General features: G+C 42.5%; 1 protein-coding gene across 4 annotated transcripts in view; it reads right to left on the bottom strand.

Annotated features, from left to right (window-relative positions):
* PDE1B (phosphodiesterase 1B) overlaps positions 1-27,090 on the bottom strand; it is a 657,058-nt gene that overhangs the window by 109,593 nt on the left and 520,375 nt on the right. For all 4 annotated transcript variants that reach the window (XM_033937713.1, XM_033937714.1, XM_033937715.1 and 1 more), the window contains 3 exons: positions 19,990-20,172; positions 16,590-16,656; positions 13,282-13,398 (listed from right to left, as the gene is read on the bottom strand). In XM_033937713.1, coding sequence (XP_033793604.1) covers positions 13,282-13,398; positions 16,590-16,656; positions 19,990-20,172 — 367 coding nt within the window. The remainder of the gene's footprint in view (positions 1-13,281; positions 13,399-16,589; positions 16,657-19,989; positions 20,173-27,090) is intronic.

Raw genomic sequence — 27,090 nt, 5'->3', positions numbered from 1 at the left:
TATGACCATTAAGGCTCCTGGAAGGGAAAAGGAAGCTCTTTTCCATTCAACAGAATGTATTTTTTCTCTGAGGCTGAAATTACAGAAGGGGCTCAGTAGTAGAGAGTTGCACGGGGACAGAAATCCCACCCATCCCCGCCTGTTCCTGCCAGGATCTCCATCCCCACCCATCCCCGCAAGGAATTACCTCCATCCCCGCCCGTCCCTATAAAAAGCAGCAATTACTTCTGACAGGATCATCAATTCCACAGTTTCTTTTGTGTTTGCGCTGCTGTTTTCCTTGTGGAATCTCTTTGGTGGAACCCTTTTTTTGTTTTCTGTTCAGGTAATTAACTTATAACCCCCCTCTTTTACTAAGGCTGACGTGTCCATTATATTATATGGACGAACCCTGCTTCCAAAGCCTTCCATCCCCGTGGGAGTCCCTTGGGCCAGAGGGGGGTCCCCGTGGGAGTCCTGTGGGTTAGGGGGGATTCCCGCGGGACCCCCGTGGGACCTGCGGGATTCCCGCGATCCCCATTCCCGTGCAGACCTCTACTCAGTAGTCTGGAAGACAGCTGTCTTAAGTCCTCATGATAAAGTGGTTGAACTGAATTTGAAGGATACTCACAAGGCAATCCTGGTTTTTCCGCTAATTGTAATTCCATTGCCCCGTCTCCACAGATTGACAAGATTTCCTTTAAGTTTGTTTCAACACAAACCTGTGACCAGCTCATTATCTAGCAGTGCCCTTCCTTTCCGCCCTGACTCAGGCATTTAAAAAGGTCCATAAAATTTATAACTGACTTCATTCTTTCTTTTTTTTGTGGGGACGGCATGAGCAGATTTATTTCTACCCTTTCTTTAACCCTACTTTCTTACACTTAGCGCTCACATAACTATGCCTCCTGCACGTTACCAATCTACTTTCACCTTCATCTTATGACATTAGCCACCTTTGTCTCACAAATGTGACTTGTCACCAGTCTGGCCAAGGAAACTCTCCCATATCCAGGATAAATCTCATTGTCCACTAAGGAGGTACCTAGTGCCCACTCCTTCCTCTTTCCCCATGACTCCTGTGCACCAGCTCCTCCTCCTAATACTGACTTTCCCCAGTCTTTCTCTTCATCCCAAACCACTTAACCCCCCACCACCACGCCACTCACTTTTTGATTTCACCATCTCCTCCACCTTCTTCTCAGCCCTAGAGCTTCAACACTTTCTCCCTCTCATTCAGCCATCTCCACTTTACCTGTATGCTTCTCAACCATGGCACAGTCCCACCCCATGCCTCTCCTACACTCATCCGTATTCTTTTTCTCCTTTTCTTGCTCTCTGGCAGGGACATCAATCCCAATCCCATTCCTCCCAGCCATCCTTCACCCTATTCATGCAGGTCACACCACATTGTAACCAATCTTATTTTTGTTCCACTCCTCCCCCCTTCCTCTCTGCCTTTCTCATCCACCCTGTGGAATGTCTCCAACAAACTTACCTTATTCTATGACCTCTTTAGTAGAGAATGACACGGGGAAAAAATCTGTCCCCGTCACTGCCCCGTCCCCGGCCCACCATCCTCTGCACCGCCCTGTCACCGCCGTTCCCTTCACTGCCCCATCACCGTCACCGCCATCCCTTTCACCGCCCCGTCACCGCTACTGCCATCCCATTCACCACCCCGTCACCATCCCCGCAGCATCCATAAAAGCCTCAAACAGGTATGATTTTATATACTTAATAAGTAGAGGGGGTTAGTCCACTTATGATAGAGAGAGCAAATACCAGCATAGAGCAAATACACACAAGAATCACTACTTAGTCCACTTATGATAGAGAGAGCAAATACCAGCACAGTTTCTCAGCCATACAACAAGCTTTATCATTAGCACAGCTCTAGCTGTAACTAGTCCATTAGTCTTCCTTAGCCATATCCGAGATCCTCCTCATAATTATTATAAAGAAATCTCTCAATTGTAGGCTGTACCATACATAGAGAATGGAGGGAAGGAGAGGAAGGAAAAAAAAAAAAAAGATACAAGCCACAAGATCAAAAATGGAAGTTGGATTTGGGTTGGGAGGAGTGTTCTTTCCTTGCTCCTGATGCCAGGGAATCAGCTGATCTTGGATTCCCTTGCGATCAGCTCAACCGGACAATGGAGCAAAGAATGAACCCACCCACCCCCACCCCCGGGAACCCTGGGCAGGCAAGCAGAAAGTGTGGGGATGCGGCCCACCTTACCCAAGTTTTCAGGGAGCAGGGAAGGATGCAACAATTTCTCCCAGGATCGCACAGGATCAGAGAGATCCACCACGTGTTGAAACTCGAAAGCAGTGTGTATCCATTCCCATGGGTTACTGAACATATGCTGGATTCCTCCAGTCTTGCAGCACGTGTTCAGTATTCAGTAACCCATGGGAATGAATACACTAGTAGATTAAAAAAAAAAGAACCTGCTCCGTGCTGCAAGAGCAGCTCAACCAGACTCCGACAGGTCACCGGAGCAAAGAATGACCCCCCCCCCACCCCCGGGGAACCCTGGGCAGGCAAGCAGAAGGAAAGTGTGGGGACGCGGCCCACCTTACCTCTTACAACTAGTTGTAGCGCCGATGAAGTTTTCAGTTTCTCCAAGTCCGCAGTGACTCCAGTCCAGGCAGCGACTCCAGTCCTCTCAGCTCCGAAATGTTTCCAAAATCCCAATCGCTACTGCTGTGCCACTATAACCCATTAAATGGGGTTTTCAAATCATGTGTGGCAGTAGCGATTGGTCCCCTCACTGCTTGAGCAGTAAGAAGTGACTAATCAGGAGCCAGTATATTGAAGGGGGCAGAGTCAATGCAGCAACGCGCAAGTCGGCGATTGAGATTGGAGACAGCATGGCCGAGACAGCATGGCCGCCGGAAGAAACTTGAAGAAGGATCAGACATGGTAAAGACACGGTAAATCGCGGTCACAAAGAAGGGGGTACATTTACCTGCGGGGACAAATCTTTTCACCGTTCTTGCGGGCGGTGAAAACTTTTGTTCCCGTGTCTGCAGCGATTTGACTATAGAGTCTCCATAGCCCGCGGCCAAACCTCAGCACACCGCGGCTTCCCACGGGTATCGCTCACCATGTCCTTCTCTACTCTTTATCTCTCAATCTCTCCACTGGCTAGCACAACTGAGACCTAGATCTGCCCCAAAGACTCTGTTTCAGTTGTCACCTTATATCATGGAGGCTACCTTTTCTCACATATACCTCGCCCAGTTGGTTGTGGAAGTGGTGTTGGGCTGTTACTCTCACCGTCTTGTAGATATCAACCCCTTCTTCCACCTCAATCTCACTGCTCTCCCTCCTTTGAAGTCCACTTCATCTGTCTATTCGATCCTCTACCTCTTTGAGTAGCAGTCATTTACTGACCCTCTGATAAGTTCCTCTCTTCTTTCTTCACTGACTTTGACTCCTGGCTCTCCTTCTTTCTCGAACCCTCATCTCCTTTCCTTATCCTCGGTGACTTCAACATCAATGCCAATGACTCCTCTGACTTCTATACTTCCAGGTTTCTCACTCTAACATCCTCATACAGTCTCCAACTGTGCTCCACCACCCATACGCACCAGAATGGCAATTGCCTTGACCTTGTTTTTTCCTCCAACTTCTCTACCACTAAATTCCGTACCTCAAGTCTTCCTCTCTCTGACCATCATCTGTTAATCTTTACAACTCATAACCCTTCCACCAAGACCGGACCAATCATTACTTATTCTTTTAGGAACCTTCAGGCTATTGACCCCAACACCCTCTCCACCACTGTCTCATCCCTCCCTTCAACTACTATGTTATATAAGTCTGTCAATTTAGCCATCTCCTCCTATAACACCATTCTCTCATCTGATCTAGATAGCCTTGCTCTTCCCATTTCACGTCCTGTAAGGCCCTAGCACTAGCTAAACTCTGTCAAGGGGAAAAGGGATTCTGGTGGCACCAGAAAGAGCTCTGGGGGGATCTCCCTCCCCCTTCTTTTTTTCATTTATTAGTCAGCTCAAGGTACATATGAAAGTGTGTGTTGCAAGTTTTGTTTAATTTTGGTGCTTTATTTGTGTATTTAGGTGAAGTTTGAATTGTGCAATTGTACAGATTATTTTCTTATATTGTGTGCAGGAGACAAAAACAGTGATGTAATTCAAAACATCATGGAATGAAAACAGAGGATTCCTAAATGGGAAATAATGGAATCCAAGTGTACAGCATTTCTACCCAAGTAAAAGTGAAATGACTACTGCACACCACACAAGGTATGGGAGGCGGGGTAACCTCCAAGGAGTGGCAGTAGCACCCTAAACAAAAGAATAGAGGGGGTGACCAGAGCCAGATTAAGGCATATTCCTAGGATCAACAAATGTAGGAGGTCCTATCAAATTGCTCAGAATTCAGGAAGCTAGGCTTGCCAACTGGTTGGATTTTTTTCAGAATTCTACAGATTTCTAAATTTACTGTCTCAAAGCCAAATGATGGCTAAAGTGTCTGGATACTTTTCAGACTTTAGCTCGCCAATCTTCTTTGTTCCAGTGCACAGAGTCTGGGAGGATCCAGCCAATGGGAAGGCTACTTTACACACAGAGAGGAGGTGCTGACCTGCAAGTGCAGTGTTAAAGACTGAACTCTGCTAGGGCTTTGGAGAAAATCATTGGAAGCAGTGAGTGTCCTGGAGAAAGGGAGCTTGTTGAGGAGTAGGAATTTAGGAGGAATAGGTATGTGTGAAGGGTCCACTGCTGTATGCCGAGTTAAAAGAGATTATTCCCCTAAGGTGATATTGTAAGTCACCCTTAATACCTTGTAACTAAGTGTTATTCAATCAACTTTTATTGGCCCTCAGAGATGTCACCCAGGGATCAACACGATCATATCCCTCGGCTTTACACACCCAATCGTCATCGGGTCAAAACTAAAGTGCAAATGGTATATTCTTTCTTTTTTCTTTTTTTCTTGTGTGTTAAACTCTTATTAATAATCTTAAAACAATAAATATAACTGTGAGTTTTAAAGAAAATACTTAGCTTCACCGGGATGGTAAGTAGCAGTTGGTAAGGGATATATATGCCGACATGTTTCACCCCTAAAAAGGGGGTTTCTTCAGGGCTACTATCCCTGTAAACAAGAGACCTTGTTTAGATATAGAAAACGCTAAGCATAACTCATAAAATGTATAACATTCACACCATAAATATGCTCATACCTTTTTTGTTAGTTATACACGGCTGGCCACCCGATCTAAGTTATTTTTCCAAGATGGCCGCGGCGTGCTTAGAAGCGGGTTTAAATGTCCCAAAACCCGGAAGTGCGGTGGGAAGGGGGAGGGAACCCAACCTCTGCCCACACCCACTCCGGGGGAGGGAAATGTTTACTTTTCTGTTTTTTCTTTCTCCTATCCTCCCATCATTTTGGTTTAGGGGAAGCCCTTACACCCCCAGCGAAACATCATAAAAGGGATGACCACTCTAGTTCTAAGAATATACCATTTGCACTTTAGTTTTGACCCGATGACGATTGGGTGTGTAAAGCCGAGGGATATGATCGTGTTGATCCCTGGGTGACATCTCTGAGGGCCAATAAAAGTTGATTGAATAACACTTAGTTACAAGGTATTAAGGGTGACTTACAATATCACCTTAGGGGAATAATCAATAGCACCTTGTAAGAGAATACAGCTAAAAATCGATTGTCCTAATTCATTGAGTTAAAAGAGATGGCAGCAAATGTAAGTTGTTTACATGACAGTGGACAGACATAATGGGAGATACGTGCCACTGACTAAACGAGCAATGGAACAGCACCCATGTAGATAATGGTTTCATCTTCTTTTTTCAAGGCAATCCACATCGCTTCTTCCTTTCCCCAGGCCCCTTGCATTGTTTCTCAACTACAGAGCTATTCCTCTATCCTTTCAATCATCTCTATCCTTCCTAAAAAGATTATAGCCTGATATGTTTTGTATCCCATCCATGGAAATCACTGAACCATGTATCTGTGGTAGCAATATCTAAGTCTGCCTCTAATACCAGCATCTGCCTGTCCCCTTTTTCTCTCCCTACTTGTAGTGCAGTATCTCCCTGTCCTCTATCTCTCCTCCTACACTTGCAGTCCAGCATCTCCATCTCCTCTCTCCTTCTCCCATACTTGTAGTGTCCTCCTACACTTGCAGTCCAGCGTCTCCATCTCCTCTCTCCTTCTCCCATACTTGTAGTGTCCTCCTACACTTGCAGTCCAGCATCTCCATCTCCTCTCTCCTTCTCCTATACTTGTAGTGTCCTCCTACACTATCAGTCCAGCGTCTCCATCTCCTCTCTCCTTTTCCCATACTTATAGTGTCCTCCTACACTTGCAGTCCAGCATCTCCATCTGTTCTCTCCTTCTTCCATTCTTGTAGTGTACCTCCTCCTACACTTGCAGTCCAGCATCTCCAGCTCCATCTCTTCTCTCCTTCTTCCATACTTGTAGTGTACCTCCTCCTACACTTGCAGTCCAGCATCTCCATCTCCTCTCGCCTTCTTCCATACTTATAGTGTACCTCCTCCTACACTTGCAGTCCAGCATCTCCTCTCTCCTATACTTGTAGTGTACCTCCCTCCTCCCTCTTCATTTGTAGTCCAGCATCTCCATCTCCTCTCTCCTTCTTCCATACTTGTAGTGTACCTACTCCTCCCTCTTCATTTGTAGCCCAGCATCTCTCCCTGCAATATGACAACAGGGCAGTGGAGAGCAGCAGCAGGAATCATAGCCTAGTGGCAGGAGACATGGCTGCACAAACCCTGACATTCTTTCTTAATTTGTTATGAGCCCCCTCAGGTCACTGACAGCACGCCAGGCTTAAGGTGCAAAGCCACCCAAACTGAAATAAAAAAAGTACCTAATGGTGCCCCTACCTGCAGAAAACGCAGGCTCATAATAAATTAAGGAAGAATGTCAGGATTTATGTGGCCAAGTCTCCTACTTCCAGCTGTGCTTCCTCCTGTCACTCTCTCCTTAGAGTCACTGGCCTGCTTCTGCTGATCCCATGACAGTCTGGTTAAGAAACACTTCCTTATATTGATGTAAGGCAAATGACAATCCCATCTAGACTTAAGATAATTTCAAATTCCAAACTATGATAATCACTTAAAGAATAACTGTAGTTATTCTGCCTAGTGGCTAGTACAGCAGCCTGAGAACTTAGGTAAATGGGTTTAATTTCTAATGCAGCTGCTTGTGACTCTGGACAAGTCACTTAACCCTCCATTACTCCAGCCATAAAATAAGTAACTGTATATAATATGTAAACTGCTTTTATTGTAACTATAGAAAGATGGTATATTAAGTCCCATTGCATTGTCAGGTCATTACCCCTGCTAAGTAAGGCCATGTGTTGCCGAGGTTTGTTGGGGGGGGGGGGGTGTTGTTTGTTTGTTTGTTTTGACTTCAGGCACATTTCAGTGACAAATACTATATGTCTTGTTTGAAACAATTAAGAATGAAAAGCTGTGTCCTCATGTTCATGACACTTATTAAGTAGAAAGATAATCAGCAAACCCAGGACAACTAAGGATTTAATTCTGATCTCAAGATAAATGTTATACTTGGCTGATTGCCTCACAAAGAAATCAACTGTATCTAATACAGCTTAATGCAGTTTATCTATAAACATTCTCCGTCTAAACAGGATGATTTTAACATTCTGACCAAGAAAGTGATTTACTGTCGCATATGAAATATTTTTGAATTAAATCTCAGACTAAACAGAGTACAAATTATGCTAAGAATGTAGCCCTGACATTGGAAAATGAATGAAAACCACAGAAACAATCAAATCTGCATTCTCGGCCCTTGCAGGAGTTGAAAGCTTGGGTTTCACTGCTGGAGACTCCTTAATTACTTTTTTTAATACACTTCAGAATTAGATAAATAGAAAGCCTTAATAATAGGTGGCAGAAAATCTTTAGCTATCCTCAATATGTCAACGTAAAAAAAGCTGGCAAAATAATTCAGTAGGAAGAACAGAATCAACTTTCAGAAAATTAAATCACTCTTAAACTTCTAATCTTAACAAGGTTCTCTACATGATTTGTTTTCCTCTGGAGAAAAACCTTTCCATTATTTAAAGAATTAACTAGTGTTTCTCACCCCATTTTCTTGCTTTTCAAAATCCTCAAATTTAATTTCCAGTTTTTCCTTTTTCTTAAAAAAAACAACAAACCATACATTTTCCAGTAACCACATATTGAATGTACATTGTCTGCCATAAGGCCTCTAAACTAATTTCAGCTAGTGGAACAGGCTTCTCAAAAAAAAACCCAGAATCTTCCTCGGTGCCATTCCAGTACATATTGGTTTCTCTCTACATGGGAAGATTAGGTACTTTTCTCGATAATCTTCTATCTGCTAACACAGTATACGGAGTCCTGATAAGTGAGTTGAATCCCCCAAATTGTGAGCTGTTGCAGAAGGAAACAATACTTTTTCTTCAGCTCTGCCTCCTTCCTCAATGGGCTGCACTGCCTCTCTTCAGTTTGTACCAAAGCATTCGATAACCACTTCAGCTAAGGGAGGTCTGCGTTTTACCCCAGAGCTGCAGCAGGAAATTGTATTTTTGTTTGGTTCAAGCCGGTTTTGAACCCAGATCAGCAGAGCCCAAGACAGATGTCCTAACCTGTAGGCTACTTTAATAGCTTGTGAAATAATAAAGTTTTACTGCTTTTAGTCTCTGCATAGGTCATGGCTCTGACAGCCCTCCATGACACTAGCTCTGATGGACCCTAATGCTTCTCCCTCCCTAAGCTGAGACTAAAAGTGGCAAAACTTTTGCCGTGAGGTCTGTGCCATTTTTAGACTCATGTTAATGGCTACTTACATCTTGGACTTAGCTTATCATTCCTCTGAATCCAAGTGCTCAGCCACTTTTGAAGGGTGTCAGATAACAACCCTATCTTGGTCTATTCACTTCCTGAGCAAGTTCACGCTTCACAGGAAATTAAGATCTAGATGCAAGGTTATTTCCTAAAAGAATTTGTTTCTGTAGAAAGATCAAGAGCGACTCCTTTACAAGTACACTATTCCTTCAGTTTTTGAATTTCATTGACCTCTTATTTGATGCCTTGTTGATAATTTGAACATTGAATGAAATAATCACTTGCCCCTTGAACATGTTTTCAGCCTAACAACAGTAGCTGGTGTAACATCATGAGAAATTCAGAAATAAGGACTTAATTCTCAGTAGACCAGGGCCAGTGTTAGGGGTGGGCAAACAGGGCAATTGCCCCGGGCCCCCATGTTTCTGGGGATCCCAAACCTGCCTGAAGTTGAAAGAGGAAAATAACTAATTCATTAAGGAGGAGAGTGGAGATCTTACACTATTTCTATATTCACAAATGCCCACTCAAAATACATTTTCAACTGGTTATCTTTAGTTGATAACATATTTTGAGTGTGTATTTTTCAATATAATGATGTTGAAAGAGGGACATCCTACAAGCCAGCTTTGGGGCCCACTCCATAGCATCTGCCCTGATCCCTATCATGTCGAGTACCAGCCCTGGCGCAGACACTGTTCAGTTAAGTCATCTAATAACAGAAATCAGGGTGTCTGACATTAGCAGCAGTTAGGCACTTTTTATTCCAATCTAAGCATTGACCTTTTCATAAATTCTGTGCTTTCCGCTACCTGTCAGGAGGACTCAAGATCTTTCCAAAAGGAGGAAGAACTTTAATAGTTTGGAAACAACTGGAAAGTAGAAGAAGTAAAGGAGTGCTTTTGATAATCACTGGCAGCACAAGCCATATATAATGCAACCCTAACCCAGCAAAAACATCTTAGGTTCCATCTCCCACCTTTGACCCTTACCCCCTCTTCTACTAAGGTGCGTGAACCGATTAGCGCATGCTAAACGCTAACGCGACCATAGACTAACTTGCATGCGTTAGCGTTTAGCATGCGCTAAATCGATTAGCGAACGCTAATCAGTTAGCGTATCTTAGTAAAAGAAGGCCTTAGTTTTCAGGGAAACTCTTCTTGCCATGTCTGCAGCAAAATAGAGGGAAGTTTTAGCCTTGCTATGTATTCACAGGCTAGTACTCCAAAAGGCATTTTGATAAAAATGACAGAGGACAAGCAGAACCTGCAGAAGGCTGCTGGCTTGTTTAGTGTGGAGGAGAGCCTTGGGACCCTTCTTGTCCTAGGGAAGGAGAAGGAGTCAACTGAAGTTTATTTATTTTGTATAATTTGTTAGACCCCCTTACAATCATAAAAATATCAAGACGATTTTTAATAATAAAAAAAATAATAATGGAAAACAGACAATAAAGATAAAATTATAAGAAACAAAAGGAGGGAGAATATTAATTGCAAGGTGATAAAAAGTGATACACAACAAATAGAATTAAATTAACAAAAAAAAGCACCCGTCTAAACAACTATGTTTTTAGAGCTTTTAAAAACCGTGACGTGGAAGTTTCCATCCTCAGTTCAAGTGGGAAAGTATTCCACAATGTTGGAGCTACTACATTAAATGCAGACCTTCAGGAAGAATGAAATCAAGATCTGGTTATTTGTTACTCCAACCAGGCACCCTGCTCTTAATCTCTAGCATTGTGTTTCCACTATAAGCAGGGACAATGTAACTAAGAGTCAGAAAAGGCACTATGCTATAAACAAAACAGACTGACTCTGTAACAGTAACACAACCCCAGAGGAGGACTCGTTATACAAAAAGTTAAGCTCAGAGATATAAAACTCTGAAGAGGGAGAGGTAACCCCCTCTTAGGGAAAGAGTTTATCTTCCAATCATTGCTTCATAATTGTGACAAACGAACCCAACTCCAAGGTGTAAAAGTTTTAACTGTGTATATATCGCAATGTGGATGCAATATGCATTCAACAGGCTTTCAAAAATAGATAAATATTCTGCATTCAGGTAAGCACTAGAATTTTTAGCATTCATTCTAGTGCTTACCTGAATGCAGAATATTTATCTATTTTTGAAAGCCTGTTGAATGCATATTGCATCCACATTGAGATATATACACAGTTAAAACTTTTACACCTTGGAGTTGGGCTCGTTTGTCACAATTATGAAGCAATGATTGGAAGATAAACTCTTTCCCTAAGAGGGGGTTACCTCTCCCTCTTCAGAGTTTTATATCTCTGAGCTTAACTTTTTGTATAACGAGTCCTCCTCTGGGGTTGTGTTACTGTTACAGAGTCAGTCTGTTTTGCTTAATCTCTAGCAGGCAGGTACCACCCAGAGCAGGAGAAACAGGAGGGATGCTTTGTATGTGGTGGGCAACCTAATTATGTGAAGTGCAACTGTTATCTTATCAGTAAATTTTTGGACATGGAGAAAGAGAGACTCTAGTACTGACATAATTTGTTGGCATGGTGTGGAAGTAAAGTCTGATGCTCTACTTGTTCAGCCTGCTGGTGTTACTAGTCCTGGCCCTCAACCAACAAATAAGTGTGTGCCTCAGTCTCTTTACCACTGGACTTACCCCAAGCAGCCGCCTAGCTGCTTATACCACCCAGGGTTACACCTGAATGCCTGGATTTCATATAGGTTGCATTTATTGAAAACTCAGTTTTAAATTTTGTAAAGGTGGATTTTAATGCCAGAGAGACAAGCAGAATTGCCCTAATCAACTATCCAACCCCGTATTTAGCTGACAATTGTTCATTCCTCAGAGCAGGAGTAAACACCAGTGTCTAGATTTTATAAAGTTTGCATATATTTCTTTCCAAAATAAGAAATATTTGCATACTTCTGATGCCTGTCCAGGACATGATCCTTTGAAAATTTTACATCATGCTGACATATACGTGTTAGTTACGGCTTTTCTAAAATCAGGGGTAGCCAATTCCGGACCTCGAGAGCCACAGGCAGGCCAGGTTTTCAGGATATCCACAATAAATATGCACAAGATAGATTTGTATCTCAAGGAGGCAGTGCATGCAAATCCATCTCATACATATTCATTGTGGATATCCTGAAAACCTGACCTGCCTGTGGCTCTCGAGGACCGGAATTGCCTACCCCTGTTCTAAAATCATTACCTAAATTTGTTGGACTGTCTACATAGATAAACCCACTCCCTGCATGCAAATGCCAATTAAACTTTCAAATATGACCTAATTTGACCCATTTTGTAGGATGTATGTTTTTCACTTATTGTTATATATTTTTGGTTTTATTAGATCATAGGGATATAATATTACAACTCATTTTGTGCACATCAGTCTAAAGGTTAAGTGCTAAATATTATGGGTCCCTTTTACAAGGCTGCAAAGTGAGTACCAGCGCAGCAAATGTGATGCAGCCATAAAAACTGAACAGGCTGCGGCACATTTACCACGCTGGACTTGCTACCGTGGCTATGCAAAAGGGGTCCTATATTAGATATTCTTCCATTTATTTAAAAATTTATATACTGCATATAACTATGCAGTTCACATATTGGTTACACACATAATATACTGATCGCCCTTTAGTTGCATAAATATGAACAAACAATAGACAAATATTTTATCAATAAAATGTTTAGCAAGCAAACTGCAAAAAGTTAAAACCCAGATATTCATTGGCACTATATCTTACAAGAAGAATAAAAGTAGGTGCACTTTTTAAAAATGCATTAACAAAGAGCTGCACTTTCAACATTTTCTTAAAATTGATCTTTCCAACACAAAAATGCAGTATGCCTGGCAGAGCATTCCAAAGTTTGACACCCGCTACTGACATCATTGATGCTCCAATTTTAACATGAATGATAAGCATCCTCCCCTCTAAAGTCAATTCCATCCCAATAAAAAAAAAAAAATATATATATATAGTACTCCCCCCAAATTTGCAGGGGTTACATCCCAGGAGCCCCCACGAATTGTGAAAATCCATGAAAAATGGATGTGGTCCAAAAATTCCTGATTTCTTTTAGGGCCCACCTCCCCGCTCCTTTTTTGGCTTCTCTGTTTTGGTCACTGTCGGCTGGAAGGCTCCATCGCGTGTGCGCGCTCTACCACTGCAACTGCCACCGATCTCCTCTCTCTCTCTTCCGCCTCCCCAATCTCCCTCGCAGTGGCCACGCTAATAATAATCGATGGTGAAAGCAGCAGGAGGACTAAGAAAAAAAACCCTGATCAATTTAACATGCCGTAACCTATGTGTGTACAATTCATTACAACGGAAAGTGTACAACAAACTGAAAAGGGTCTGAAAATAGAGAAAGTCTGAAAAATCCATAACTATTTTCCTTAGTATTTGCACAAAGCCAACATTCATATGCACACAGGTTTTTCTGACCTTAAAGCGACTGTTAAGGTTGTGTCTGGTCAGCAGTTCAAACACTATGGTCTTCAGTGAATGATCCTCACTCACTCTGTTCATGGAGAAGACATCAAAGTTCCATAGGTCCAGGTTCTGGAACACAAAACAAGAATTTATTCCACAGCAAGTTGGAAAGGGACAAGGATACCAGACACAGAATGCAACCTTCCTTATCAAGAGATCATCATCAAGATTCATCTTTGATATAAGTGGAATAGATAAATGTGAATCAATTGCTTACTCTTTCATAAAGTACAAAGGTTAAGGGACACTCCCTGAAGTTTAAAAGAAATAGGAGAAAGTATGTTTTCCCTCAACATATAGGGTTTCTTTTATCAAGGCGCGCTACGGGGGTTACGCGTCGGACATTTCATCACGCGCTAACCCCTGCGGCAAGCCAAAAAACTAATGCCTCGTCAATGGAGGCATTAGCGACTAGCACGGCAGGCGGTTTAACGCGCGGTATTCCGCCCGTTAAACCCCTACTGTGCCTTGATTAAAGGACCCCATAGTTAAGCTCTGGAACTCATTGCTGGATCAAGTGGTAAAAGTAATTTCAGTAGCTGGGTTTTAAAAAGATTTGGACAAGTTCCTGGTGGTAAAGTCCATAAACTGTTATTAAGAGAGACCTCGGAAAGCTACTGCTTATCCTTGGGATTAAGTAGCATAGAATCTTGCTACTCTCTGGAATTCTGCCGGATACTTGAGAAACAGGATACTGGGCTAGACGGACCTTTGGTCTGACCCTGTAGGGCAGTGGCCTTCACTAATTTTTAAGTCAGAGCCACTTTGAATTCAAATAAGCTGAAGGAGAGCCACAACACTGCTTACAGTCATTTTCCCCATCCATTTTTTGCTTTTTATCAGAAGCATAGGAAAAGAGGCAGAGATTAATATAGTAAAAACAGAATGATGATGGGGGCCACCCCTGAAGTCTCCAGGGGCTGCCATTAGAACCCAGGCCTTGCATTGAAGAACACTGCAACAGGGAAGCTCTTATGTTCTTAGGTAACTGTAGTGTACCAGTTCTATGAGAGCTCTGCTTTCCTTTTTCAGCTTTGTCCTACGTGCAAATATCAAGTAGTAATAACATCTTATATCAACAGAACCTTTTTCACTCTCATCTCATTTATAAATACATCATTTTCAGACAGTTTTTTAATAATAGAGGGTATAATTTTCTGTATGCCAGCTAGGTGCTTTTGCATCTTGTTCTATATCTATCTAATAGCTAAAAGTAACAATTCAAACCTGTTACAGAAAAAATGAGCATTAAAAAAGAAATAATCAATATGAAAACACAATCAATATTCCAAACAAGAAAAGAAAAAGCTCTATTATATCCCAGATAAAAAAAGGGACCAGAGTAGAAAACTAAAAGACAATGAAAGGAGATAAAAAGAATTACATTAGTAATGGTATATCAAATAAAAATAAACATTAATGTGCTACAGCAAGCCAAATTTATAAAACCACTTCAACCTGCAGGATGACATCACACACCCGTCCTGCAAAAACTACACTGGCTACCAGGGCCAAATTTGATATGCTTTGATTTTCAGACAAAATGGGCCAGAGCACTTAAAGAAAATGTTAGCCTTCTGCACACCTGTGAGACCTCTAAGGTCCTCTCTCAAGAAGCATCACTGTTGCACCCGCATCAAAAGAAATTGTACAATGTGATACCCACCAGTGAGCCTTCTCAGTAGTAGCCCCCAAGCTCTGGAACTTATTCCCAGAGGGTCTACATTTAACTCAAGACTACCTCTACTTCAGGAAACAGGTGAAAGCTTGGCTCTTCTCCCAAGCCTTTAATACAGTGTATCGCAAACTGTGTGTCGACTGCTTGCAGGACGTGGTCACAAAAATACTTGCAAATCTGGTTTTTAGAACTAGTTGCTCACATGAAAAAAAAAAAATTTAGAATGTGTCGCTCAAACAAAAAAAAAATTTGCATGCACTTGGCCAATCCTTAGAGGATTCTAATGCGTGTTTCATTGGTATTATGCTGACATTGTATTATATTTATGGGCCCCCTTTATCAAGCTGCGCTAGAGGATTTTAGCGTGAGCCGGTGCGGTAAATGCTCCAACGCTCATAGAATTACTATGAGCGGTGGAGCACTTACCTTGCCGACCCACACTAAAAATCTCATAAAGGTGATTAATAAATCCCAATAAATAAGCAAATCATTCCCATTGTTTTTTGTAGCAAGGAAAAATCTCAATTGTACTAAATGTTAAGCAGATTTTTGAAGAGAAAACACCGAGGTTGTTTCTTTCTGAAATTTTGCATAAGCAGATAAAAACATGCCTGTATACTTAATGCCTGTAAGTTGTACAAGCAGGGAAGCTGGGTAAATCTATTAGTTTCAAATTTATATAGATTTTCTATCCCGTCCACTGGACAGACCTTCTAGGCAGCTTACAATCTAAAATAGGGAGGGGAAAGGGAGATTGTTGAAAAATTTGATATAGACAGGATAGTGGAGGGCCTAGACACCATGAAATTACAGGAAGATGCTTTTAAAACCAATAGGAGGAAATTTTTTCATTCAGAGAATACTTAAGCTCTGGAACACATTGCCAGAGGATGTAGTAAGAGCGGCTAACGTAGCTGGCTTTAAGAAAGGTTTGGACAATTTCCTGGAGGAAAAGTCCATAGTCTGTTATTGAGACAGACATGGAGGAAGCCACTGCTTGCCCTGGATCGGTAGCATGGAATGTTGCTACTCTTTGGGCTTTGGCCAGGTACTAGTGACCTGGAGTGGCCACTGTGAGAACGGGCTACTGGGCTAGATGAACCATTGTTCTGACCCAGTAAGGCTATTCTTAAATTCTTAAATGTAAATTGTTCCTAACTAAACCACCCCCCTTGAGAAACATATTTTATTTAGTTAAATGTATGGGATTTCTCCAAGTATGTGTATACTTTCAGCTGGTATGCAGTGTTTAAATTTCACTCTGGAGGTTGTAGCTACCCAGTTAAATTCCTTTCAAAACTGACATCAATAGTTGTGCAACAGAAGTAAAAAAATAAATCAATAAATTAACACGGGCTTACACCCAATTAAATCAGAATTATAACACTGTAAACAAACTCTTCCCCACTGAACCAAGTTGACATACGGAATGCTGAGAGTGAATGTGTTTTCCCAAAGGACCCTATCATTAAAATTTAGAAATTTCTGCTTTCATCGCAGATTTTATCTCGCCCATTTATTACCAGAGCCATTTTGGTGTTTTAAAATTTCTCTGAGCAGGACTGAAAATATTCTGTTATACCTTCAAGGAATTAACCACAGCCAGAGAATGGTTTGGTCCAACTGCAGTGTACGTTCTTCGGAACATCCTGTGAATATAAAGCCAAATAGTGAAGCCTTTTCTAGCAGAATTCATGCCATAAAGAAGCCTAAAAATAGCTCAACTGTCTTGACACCTAAAAGACCCAGCATTATAAATGACTTACTAACTGTATGTAATCTCTTCCATATGTACAATGACATGGTTCTAAGTCATTTGTTCACATTAAGGGGGAAATTCTCAAAAGGTCACTGAAATTTATGTATTAGGATGATGTGTGCTGCACATGAATTCTGTAATGGCAGCTCTGTACTGAAGTGCCATTATAGAATACTAGCCTAAGTCCATAGTTCTGTGTTAAATGTTAGGCGATAGCACTTAAGCCAGCCACATGGCTAATATTCTATAAGATCCAATCTACAATTGGCTAGCACTCTTAATCCCTCGGAAAAGAAGTCTAAACTGGGAAAAGGAAAACCTAAATAGAAAAAATTCTTTAAATAATGGACATCAGTATGAGCCCTTGGTAAGCAAGCGAGAAATTAAGGCTCGGGCAGTATCTCATAAGTGACCAGCACCAGACCAAAGTCTAGATGAGAAATGCCCCATACATCATCTAGTCCCTTTCAAAGTTGTCAAATATGTAGGTGTGTAGGTCTGATCTCTATTTTATTCTGGGAGTGTGATTTCATTCACATGTTTGACAACTTTGAAAAGGACTAAATGATGTATGGGGCATTTCTCATCTAGACTTTGGTCTGGTGCTGGTCACCTATGAGATACTGGCCGAGCCTTAATTTCTCGCTTGCTTACCAAGGGCTCATACTGATGTCCATTATTTAAAGAATTTTTTCTATTTAGGTTGTCCTTTTCCCAGTTCAGACTTCTTTTCCAAGGGATTAAGAGTGCTAGCCAATTGTAGATCGGATCTTATTTTTGGACTTTATTGGCTATTGTCCAAAGGGTTACACTTTTTGTGCTGTTTTAGTATTCTATAACCCATGCATGTAACTCCTAGGCATGCTCCTGACTTGCACATGCTCGTCTCAGGTCCACAGCCTCCTTGCAGCTGTGTGCTCTAGAAATTGTGTACTTAGTTTCTAGAATATCAACTCAAGTCACTTATGTGACTAACTGCCAACTAGTACTAATAAGGGAGGGGAATGGGGGTTTGTATACCACCTTTTTGTGGCTTTGGCATTTCAAAGCGGTGGGCACTGGAGGATTAAGTGACTTGCCCAGGGTCACAAGGAACAGCACTGGGATTTGATCTCGCAACCTCTGGGTGCAGAAGCAGTAGTTCTATCAGTGAGCCATACCTTCAATTAGCAATTATTGGTTGTTAAAGCCTATTGTCCTTCAATCAGTTCAATTAGGTGTGTAACAGATGTTATTATGAATTTTAATGCTACTGCTGTATTATCGCTGTTTTTGTTCAGCTTAGAGAAAAAATGTTAAAACCCATCTTTTGACAAATTTGCCAGCTGTTATTATGAAATTTTAATGCTACTGCTGAACTATTGCTGTTCTTGTTCAGCTTTTCATTATTGTCAGCCACACAGAACTGAGAGGTACTGTGGTATAAAAATAAAATTTATTATTATTATTAATTCTATAAATTGCCTGAGCAATTTTGCACAATACACCCTTCTCTTTAGGTTTTAAGACCAGTTTTGAGCTCGATTGACTTGTACCAGATAGACAGACAGACAGGCACAGAACTTCTCCAGCTGGGCCTGAGCCCCTCTCAGTGGTTAAATGAGGAGACTTTGAGAACTGCACTCAGACATTCGTAACACTCAGTGTAATAATCCATGAGAAATATCTGCTGCAAGTATTTGGGACACCTCTTGAAACGGCTAGTTTTGCTTCTCAGACATGAGGGGGGAAACAAAATCAGGAAGTGAAGATATTTTCACAAAGAGAATGAGTCGAGCAGACTGCTAGCAATAAATGCAGGTTCCTTAGGGTAGGATGACTAACTGTTCTTACCCTGATAAATTAAGGGACTAAAAAATAATAATTCATGAAAAATGATGAAAAAGCAAAGACAGCAGTTTGGGGAAAGTAGCAACAGCTTAGGTGAAGAGTAGACATCTTTGCAAAGAATGAAAAATCTCTGAAAATATCCTGAGGGACATAAATTGCTGCCCATGGATGATCTGGTAGAACGTCCTCTTCCAAGAAAGGGCAAAGGAAAAATGGAACAGCTGTGAGTCTTGTATGAATACTGCCAACTACTGCGTATCTTTGTACAGCAACTGGGAAAGGTCTGAAAGATCACGCACAGGGGCATAGGGAGGGTGAAAGACAACCAGGGCGGAGGCGCCCCAACGCCCCGCTCTCCCTTGCAGTGTGTGCCCCCTCTTCCTTTCCCCCGTACCTCTAGTTGTTCACTGCCGCAAGTAATAACTTCAACATGCTCCCCGTGACCCCGGCCGCTCTTCTTCTTATGTCACTTCCTGTGTGCGGCACTCGGAAGTGATGTCACGCGGTCACGAGGAACATATTCAATTGTTGCTTGCAGCGGTGAACTAGAGGTATTGGGGAAGGGGGGGTGCGTAGCGAGGGGAGGAATGGGAAGAGGCGGAGGGAGCAGAGAAGAGGAGGGATGCTGGCACCACCACCAACATGGTGCCCGGGGCAGACCGCCCCCCTCACACCACTGATCACACATAGTGGCATGAGGCTGAGCTACACAAATGCGGTATGTGGTTCCATTGCACCTGCTTATCAGAGACTAGAATATCTACATGTATATGTAAATCTATACCAAATGCATAAATAAAGTGTGCTAATCTGTGCCATCACTGCACTGGTTTTTGAAAATGAGGTAGCATTCAAAAACACACAGTTTATGTGTATGAAATACTGTATATATCAATTTCATAAATGAAGCATCGTTATGAAGCAAACTGAATGAGAACAATATCAGACATTCACAGAAAAAGAATATGATGTCAAAGACCAACAGGCCTATCTAACATGTGCTTTATCCTTTCTTGTTGCAACAGTCTAGTCTTTGGATCTGAATAATTGCATTTATAAACCTTCCTGTGCATTAGTGGTTCTCAACCCAGCCCTCGGGACACACCAAGCTGGTCTTGGATTTCAGGATATCCACAATGAATATGGATAAGAGAGATTTGCCTCTGTTGCATGAAAATTTGTCTCATGCATATTCACTGTGGATATCATGAAAGCCTGAGTTTCCCTGGGACTTGGTTGAGAGCCTCTGCATTATGCATTTCTGTTTCATTGGCTCGATTAGGAGGTTTTTGTCTGTGTTCTTGCTCTCTTACATGTTACTTCCCTCCACTTGTCTATTTCTTATCTTAGCAAATGCTGGATAAATGTGCTCGACCCCTTTTATCCTTCTTACCTCTCCACAAAGATGCCTGCCTGTACAGCGTGCACAATGCTGCGGAATTTAGGTTTCTCCTCGGACCGACGTCCTGTTGACCTGGTCTGCTGGGTGAAGGTGGATGCTAACCAGTCCCGCACTTCGGATGGAACTGCATCGGAGCGTATCTCTGGTAGTTCATCCTCCGTGTCCAGAATTTGCCTGGAGAAGAACAGATGGTATGCTTGTTAAGTTTTACAGTGAAACTGCCTGAAAAAAAAGTATTGGAGAGTATTATTGTAATTCTGGGGATTAGCATAATTCCAGTATTTACAGAGGGAGGGTACATTTATAATAGACCACCTAACTTGTGCAGTAAGTATACACAAAGTACATCAATTCTAATATGTGCATACTTTCACTTTAAAAATTTTCCTAAGGAAAGTATATGAACATATTTATACCAGTTGTCTAGCACCCAAAAATGTGCCTTTTTTATGCTTTTTTTTTTAGAACACTCATGTGAGCACTTCAAAAAGAAGCATATTTTAAGTAATTTTATAAAGGGAAAGGGAATGGGGACTCATATACCGCTTTTTTGTGGCTTTGGCATTCAAAGCTGACATTCATGGTGGACATTGGAGAATAACATAACACAGCCCTGCACAACATACAGCCCCCGGGCTGCATGCGGCCCAAAACAACTCTCACTCCTCTCCCCTGCTCCTGCTCTTCCCTCCTAATCTCACCTTTAAAAGCGCCACCCCTACCGCTTTCGAGGACCAACAAGCTAATTAAGGCAGCCTATCCTAGCAATCCTAGCAGGCTGCCATCAGTCTCTGCACATGTTCCCTCTGCTGCGGTCCTGCCTCTGACATCAGAGAAGGAGCAGGACCGCGGCAGCAGGAATGTACTTCGGGGCCAATGGCAGCCTGCTAGATTCGCTCTGCAGGCTGCCGTAATTAGCTTAGCGGCAAACTGCAGAAGACAACCTCTCTCGCTGGGTGCAAGTTTGCAGGGGTAGAGCAGACCTAGGGCAATGAGAAAGGGCCAGGCGTGAATATTCTCTCCTCTCCTCCCAGGAAGAATGTATCATCAGCTTGCCTTAGGACACAAGAACATGAAATGTTACGATACATAAGGCACTGAGTCAGAGGTACAAGGCAACTACTTCCTCCATTCCTTTGAGGAAGCAGGCTTATATGAACTTTGAAGGCCAATCTAAGGGAGACACTTGGGTAATATATTTTTCTTTTTAAGTTAATTATATAGCTGAAGTTTACTAAGAGTAAAATCTGAGGAACTTTGTTATTCTTAAAATATATGCATACTTATTAATTAAATAAAAAACGTATAAGAACTTAGAAGAATTTAGATATTTGACAAGTTTGTTTGGAAATATAGTTGTTTGCCATCCAGTTACACATTAACCATTTGTACAAAAATCTATCTCTGTAATTTCATTAAATTAATTCCTTACAATAAACCTCTTTAATTTCAATCAGCACTTCTGTGTTTTTTTTATTGCCTTTGGGAGAACACAGCTTAAGAAGGGAATTGAACAGATTAAGGGATAATAAGCAGAGGATGGCTACGAGGGGGAAACTTAAGTTAAAAGGATTCTGTCTTAATTCTTCTCTTTTGAATTGTGTTCACAGATGCAGCCATATTGATTTTCTTTTGGGGAAAAAAAAGCACAGTTGCTCGATCAGGGTACGAAACAGGTAAATAAAACCAGAGAGGTGAGTAAACAAGAAAGAAATTAGTGTATTTATTTATTCAGTTTTCTATACTGTCCTCCCAGTTTATATGAATTTATTCAGGGACTCAAGCATTTTTCCCTCTCTGTCCCGGTGGACTCACAATCTATCTAATGTACCCGGAGCAATGGAGGATTCGGTGACTTGCCCAGGGTCACAAGGAGCAGCATGAGTTTGAACCCACAAGGGTGCTTAGGCTAAAGCTTTAACCACTGCACCACACTCTTCCTCTTTTTCAAGAGGTTTAGGAAAAGATCAGCGTCCAGAGTGATAGGCACAGCTGCTTTAGCATTAAATACAAAAGTTTACGTTGTGCAGAGAATCCTGGAAAAAACAGGGCGTAATCCTTTTACAAAAGGTTTTATAATTGAATGTATAAGGGTTACAGAACCAATATGAAACATACTTATCTCTCACGAGTGAGAAAAGAAGTATAAAATCTGTGCTATGGATAGTTTTAACCGCATGAGTGAGAAAATTAATGAGTTACAATGGTGTAATCAGATGCTTACAGATAACTTGAAGCAAGGTACAGATCAGCTACATATTCTGACATCTGTGAATGCCTGTTTTAGTCAACAGAAACTTGAAACAGAGAAACAGGTCCAGGATCTGTTGGAAGAAAGAAAGAATTTGCAAGCGGAGAATGAACAACTTCAAGTCAAAGTGGCAAAGATGCCAATTGCTATGACACTTATGTGAGTGGATCGGAGTTGGAGATATTGGGCATATGAGAGTTAAGAAATTATCCAGTGGGAGCTATGAATAGAATTGCTATGCCTGGGCACGTAGAGGGGGGAACAACACATAATTGTGCCCTTGAAAACCTCAGAAATTAGGGCTTTAATTCGTTCCTTGTATGCTTGGGAAAAGTTTGAGGACACAGGGAATTCTTAGCAGCTTTAGTGGAAATGGTTTAGGCACAAGATTTGACAGATTGAAATGCTGAAATTATTAAGGCTGGCTGCTCCAGGATCGTTACCTTATCAAGTCCAGATATTAATCGATGTTTCTAGGCATGCAGAAGTGCTGGAAAGCCAAGACTGGACTTTACCCCATTATATATTTTATCTTGGTGAGGAATTAGGCCTACGTAATATGACAGGGAAAAGTTGGCAACCAGAGAAATCCCTAGGTTTCAGCAAAGGAATAAAGGAACCTGCCCTGTCACTGGAGAGAAAGCGAAAGTCTGTAGCAAACAGCTAAAGCCAAGAGCTGCAGGAAATAAAAGTATTTCTGCACCACAGACTTAGTCATCCTTGGCTGAGGATCCTGACATGGTGAGACAGTTCATACATTCCCCATCTCCTGCTCTAGTGAGGGAGAAGAGAGGCAGAGAAAATACCCTAGGCAAAGCTACAGCAGGCAAACAGGCAGGCAAACAATCTGTGCTTCAATCAATAAGAACTTCTGTTTCACCTGTGGGCTTGATTAAACCAGTGGGAAGACAGAAGCAAAGGAGCTCCACTAAAGGCTGGAAAGGCAAGGAAGAGGGCAGCTTTCCAAAGCCCTCAGCAGTAGCCACTCAGGGAAGAAAGGCTGAGAGAGATATCAGGGCTAGAGAACCTCAGACACAGTCACCGAGGAGCAAAATCTATATATGCTGCGTATCAATAAGGGATCCGAGAGGAAAAAGAACAAAGAACTGGCATGGCTCACTGTAGAGGTGAAGGAAGCAATCAGAGACAAGAAAACTTCATTTAAGGAATGGAAAAGGTCAAAACGGACGAAAACTGGAACAAGCGCAAACAACATCAAGGCAGGTGCCATATGACAGTAAAAGGGGCCAAAAGAGACTATGATGAAAAAATAGCCAAGGAGGCGAAGAACTTCAAGCCGTTCTTTCGATATATTAAGGGGAAACGACCTGTGAAGGAAGCGGTGGGACCGTTGGATGACCATGGAATAAAGGGAGTGCTAAAATAGGACAAAGCAATTGCCGACAAACTGAACACATTTTTTGCATCTGTATTTACCGAAGAAGATGTACACAGCATACTGGAACTCATCAGGCTATATGCTGGAAATGAAGACGGAAAGCTGACAGGATTGACGGTCAGTCTAGAGGAGGTGTGTAGGCAGATTGATAGGCTTAAGAACGATAAATCCCTGGGACCGGATGGCATCCATCCGAGGGTTATCAAGGAACTGAAAGGGACCATAGCAGAACTGCTTCAACTAATAGCCAATCTGTCGATCAAATCGGGAAAGATTCCGGAAGACTGGAAGGTGGCGAATGTTACGCCGATCTTCAAGAAAGGTTTGAGGGGAGATCCGGGAAACTACAGACCTGTGAGCCTGACCTCAGTACCGGGAAAGATGGTAGAGTCACTGATAAAGGACAGCATCATTGATCACCTTGACGGACACGGGCTGATGAGGACCAGTCAGCACGGTTTTAGCAAAGGCAGATCGTGTTTGACGAACTTGCTGCACTTTTTGAGGGAGTAAACAGACAGATAGACAAGGGCGATCTGGTCGACAATGTATATCTGGATTTCCAGAAGGTGTTCGACAAGATTCTGCATGAACGACTACTTTGGAAAATTGCGATCCATGGAATCGAGGGTGAAATACGTGGATTAAAAACTGGCTGGAGCATAGGAAACAGAGAGTGGGGGGTAAATGGACAATACTTGGACTGGAAGAGTGTCACCAGTGGGGTGCTGCAGGGCTCGGTGCTTGGACCTGTGTTCTTCAACATCTTTATAAACGATCTGGACATAGGTACAATGAGCAAAGTGATTAAATTTGTGGACGATACGAAGTTATTCAGAGTAGTGAAGACGCAGGGGGATTGTGAAGATCTGTAACAAGGCTCGAGGAATGGGCATCAACATGGCAGATGAGGTTCAACGTGGATAAGTGTAAAGTGATGCATGTCGGACTTGGGAGTTCTGATTGAAAAGTCGATGAAGCCGTCCACGCAATGTGCGGCAGCGGCAAAAAGGGCAAACAGAATGCTAGGAATGATAAAGAAGGGGGATCACGAACAGATCGGAGAAGGTTATCATGCTGCTGTACCAGCCATGGTGTGCCCTCACCTGGAGTACTGCATCCAGCACTGGTCGCCGTACATGAAGAAGGACATGGTACTACTCGAAAGGGTTCAGAGAAGAGCAACTAAGATGGTTAAGGGATAGGAGGAGCTGCCGTACAGCGAAAGATTAGAGAAACTGGGCCTCTTCTCCCTCGAACAGGGGACATGATCGAAACATTCAAGGTACTGAAGGAGATAGACTTAGTAGATAAAGACAGGCTGTTCACCCTCTCCAAGGTAGGGAGAACGAGAGGGCACTCTCTAAAGTTGAAAGGGGATAGATTCCTTACAAATGTATGGAAGTTCTTCTTCACCCAAAGAGTGGTAGAAAGCTGGAACACTCTTCCAGAGGCTGTTATAGGGGAAAACACCCTCCAGGGATTCAAGACAAAGTTAGACAAGTTCCTGCTGAACAAGAACGTGCGCTGGTAGGGCTAGTCTTGTTTAGGTTGATGGTCTTTGACCAGAGGGCCGCCGCGTGAGCAGACTGCTGGGCATGATGGACCACTGGTCTGACTCAGCAGCGGCAATTCTTATGTTCTTATAAGACTAAAGATTCTACACAGGGTAGGAACCATATGCCAAAGGTCCCAGAAGTAGAAATGCTGAATGAGTCTGAAGGAAGTGTATTCATGCCAGTGATAGAAGAATTCAAGGATTTCGAAAAGAATGTTTCAGTTAGTTCTAGAGATGAGACAGAAATGAAGACATCTGAGAGTTGCCTAGAACACTGTATTAATGATATTTCTTCCCTTAGAGTTGAATTAAGGAATGTTATGTAATTTTTCTGCTTTATGCTAAACAAAGAGCTCAGTTTTAAGGCTATGCTAAGCGCAGTGCTAGCCTAAAAAAAGAAAGTTAAAGCTAACAAGTTTCAAGAAGTACCGTATTTCTGTTACGTGTAGGGGAAGCTGCAGTGTGTGGGGGAGGGGAATCAATAACCCTTTCCTGTCTGCAAGGCTATGAAAGCAGTGCTATGCTATGAGAGTAAGGCTAGAGAAGTATAACTTGAACCTCACGAGAAGGGATTGTGGGAGGGATTACTATCTAATCGGTAGGATAGTCCCTTCACACTGAACCCCATAGCTAGAGTTAGGGTTCAGCATACAGCTGGTAAACACAGCGAATGAGGTAAGAGAGCCTGAGTTACTTATAAAACTGCTGCTCGTAGATATTGAGGGGTTATAGTAAAATTCCCTGTTATGCTAGGAAGAGGCTAGGTCACTTCAGAGGAGTGAGAAGAGCCAGAAACCTCACATCTTCTCAGAGAGGAGCCAAGCCCTGTAGCCAAGGAGGGGCTGGACTCCAAGAGCCATGATTCTTTAAGAAGGATTATTGGGTTTCTGCTCCTGAAGAGGATAGTCAAATGGAGCTCGAGCAGTGACTCATTTCCTTTGGGCTCAGATAAGTTGGTTTTTTCAAATATTGTTTTTTGATAACTTATTTTTTGTTGTTTTTTGGGTCTGAGCAGCGAAAGAAAATTGAAGATGACAGCTTTTTAAAAACTTACAATCGCTAGATGAGGAGAGTATACTGAATAGTTTTCACATTATTATTATTATTTTCACTTACCGTATTTGCCGGCGTATAAGACGACTTTTCAGTACCTTAAAATCCTCCCCAAAGTCGGGGGTCGTCTTATACGTTGGGTACTGTTTACGTTCCCTTACTTTACATGCCCTAACATCTCCTTCCTTACCTCCTGCCTTCTGCACTTTTCCCCCGCCCACCAGCCCGCCTCACCTTTTGCCTCCGCCTACCACGCAGCGGGCCGTCAAAGCGCAACCAATGAGAGGAGACTTAGCTCGCTCGCCCACCAGTGAGCCCGTGCGATGGATTGAAGTCGTGTTGCCGGCCGGGTTAAGCTCGCCCTGGGGTTCGGAGAGCGAGGCGTGCTACGGGGGAGGGGAGCCGGTGCCGGGATGTGGTGGTTAGACGGAGCGCTGTTCCGGCTCGTCCGGTGAGTAGTGGGTCCGCCGGCGGGGTCTGGTGATAATAAGGTCTTTTCTTAGCCAGTTTATTTAAAAAGATAAATAAACCAGGTTTTGCTATAGGAATGCGTGCACATGTCGGGTCTGTGCAGCTCTTTTTTCCTTTCGGGAGATAAAAGGTTGGGTTTGTGCTTCGCGTGAGCCGAGTGTTCGTCTCGCTCTAGATCAGCTGGTCCCCAAACTTAAGAGAAGGGCCTCGTGGGGCATTTTAAATCCATGGGAGGTTCCTCCCTTGCGTTTGGTTGCTGGACGCTAAACCGGTCCCTCTTTGCTTGGCTAAGCTTCGCTTCCCCCCGAAAACTGACTGCCCTATCTTATGCCCTAACAGTGCTATATACGAGCTACCTCC

The sequence above is a fragment of the Geotrypetes seraphini genome, chromosome 3 (assembly GCF_902459505.1).
Source record: "Geotrypetes seraphini chromosome 3, aGeoSer1.1, whole genome shotgun sequence".
Classification (NCBI taxonomy): domain Eukaryota; kingdom Metazoa; phylum Chordata; class Amphibia; order Gymnophiona; family Dermophiidae; genus Geotrypetes; species Geotrypetes seraphini.
Note: the sequence above shows the minus strand (reverse complement) of the source record. Positions and strands in the feature narration are given on the sequence as shown.